The sequence below is a fragment of the Limulus polyphemus genome, unplaced genomic scaffold (assembly GCF_000517525.1).
Source record: "Limulus polyphemus unplaced genomic scaffold, Limulus_polyphemus-2.1.2 Scaffold15004, whole genome shotgun sequence".
Lineage (NCBI taxonomy): Eukaryota > Metazoa > Arthropoda > Merostomata > Xiphosura > Limulidae > Limulus > Limulus polyphemus.
Window position 1 is genome coordinate 484 of NW_013680614.1, and position 2,147 is coordinate 2,630.

The following is a 2,147-nucleotide window of genomic DNA, read 5'->3' on the forward strand; positions in this document are numbered from 1 at the left end:
CCAAGGAACATTAAGTTAAATGATCCCAAACAGCTGCCTGCCAAAAAAAAAAAGGCTTAGACGATCTGTATGTAGGTCACAAACAAGCAGCGTTGATTTGTTAGAAGAATGAAACCTGAACTAGACGAATCAGATGAAACAAAATTATCACATGCAACTAACTACCAGAAGTTGCTAGGATACATAATTGAATAAATAACATCAGAAGTAATTAAAGAACACTGGATACTAAATCGATTGTAAAATTTATGATTACAAATTGTCACAAGGAAAGGTTTAATTATAGAGATGTTTATACAATGGAAAGTGCTAATCACCTTGTTCTGGTTCATCTTTTCCAAGTCGACAGTGGGAGTGAAGAAGGCTGGGGGTTTAGACAGGTCACTCATAGAGTAGAACTCTGATCTGTCGCACGGTGGATGGTACATCTCTTCCATTTTTTTTCTAGTATCTAAATTATATGATAAAGAATAACTAACTAGCTTACAATTGTGAGTGAGGGCAAGGATTAGATCTTAAAGAAAGTTATTTACCAAATGAAAGTAACGATATTAATCGCTTTATTTTGGAAGAAAACTTTGGCTTCTTATATGACCTTTGTGTTGTAATAACATAACCATACAATTTACTCAAAGTTCAACACTACCGTTTGTTTATCTCTGGCATTTTACGATTCTCAATAGATGGCGCCAAAGTCAAAAACTATTTTAACAGTGTATCGTTATATTGACTTAGTAAGAATGAGAACTTTTTAAAAGGCTGTAACTTCCTGTTGAATGACTTTCGGCTTCTATGCTGCAGTCCATTAAATATCTCAGACTTATCGAGTTTACTCTGTTAAAGTTCTACTGAAACAAATTATACTGACTTGATCAACATACCTGTATAATGTTCAGTTATTAAAACTAAACACATAATTTTAATCAATTTGTGCTTATCTTTCTTTCATATAAAAATATCTTATTATAAAATGTTCAGAAATTTCTGCAGATTTCATTCCATCCATAATCCGTTACAACAGAATAGGAAAACGGTATCTAAATTATTACAAAAAGATAAATGGGGGAAGACAACAAAAATATACAAGAGCTAATTTTGGATTTCACGAGAAATTCTTCCGAACAATATAAGTCAAACAACCATATATTTCACAGCCAAGAATTTTGGCACATTATTTCTTTTTTATACTTTCATATACTGATAATTTAATAAGTTATTATAATAAGAACGCTGAAACAATGTACTTGTTACTTGTGTTTAATGTAAATATTAGTCAACTTTTTCATGTGATAAAATAATAATCAAGTATTGACACTAACTTCCTGTTGCACTTAGTTTTCGCTTCGCCGCTCTTCGTTCTTCATCTCGGGTTTTACGTTCAGCTCCCTGAAATCCACGAAAATGTGACATTAAAAACCACTGTATAAACGAAAAAAAATTACATATTTTAGATACGAAATACCGTGATTCGTGCCTAGCCTTTATCGAACTCTAGGGTGTAAATCAGGTAGCAAGGACACATAGTGAGTTCACCCAACTCTAGGGTGTAAATCAGGTAGCAAGGACACATAGTAAGTTCACCCAACTCTAAGGTGTAAATCAGGTAGCAAGGACACATAGTAAGTTCACCCAACTCTAGGGTGTAAATCAGGTAGCAAGGACACATAGTAAGTTCACCCAACTCTAGGGTGTAAATCAGGTAGCAAGGACACATATCGAGTCCACCCAAGCATATGACATACCCTGAGCTACATAATGAACATATCGAGTCCACCCAACTCTAGGGTGTAAATTAGATAACAAGGTCACATAGTAAGTCCACCCAACTCTAGGGTGTAAATTAGGTAACAAGGTCACATAATGAGTCCACCCAAGCATATAACATACCCTGAGCTACATAATGAACATATCGAGTCCACCCAAGCATATGACATACCCTGAGCTACATAATGAACATATCGAGTCCACCCAAGCATATGACATACCCTGAGCTACATAATCAACATATCGAGTCCACCCAGGCATATGACATACTCTGAGCTACTTAATACAACATATCGAAGTTCCCACCAGGACATATGACATTACCGAAGCTAACATAAGTCGAACATAACTCGAAGTTCCAACCAAGCATATGACACTACCGT

General features: G+C 35.2%; 1 protein-coding gene across 1 annotated transcript in view; it reads right to left on the reverse strand.

Annotated features, from left to right (window-relative positions):
- Window positions 1-256: 256 nt before the first annotated feature.
- Window positions 257-2,147, reverse strand: part of LOC111084232 (protein grainyhead-like) — a gene marked incomplete at both ends in the record, with an annotated part of 3,544 nt that continues 1,653 nt past the window's right edge. The window contains 2 exons of the mRNA XM_022381001.1: window positions 257-451; window positions 1,320-1,386. Of these exons, the coding sequence (XP_022236709.1) occupies window positions 257-451; window positions 1,320-1,386 (262 nt within the window). The remainder of the gene's footprint in view (window positions 452-1,319; window positions 1,387-2,147) is intronic.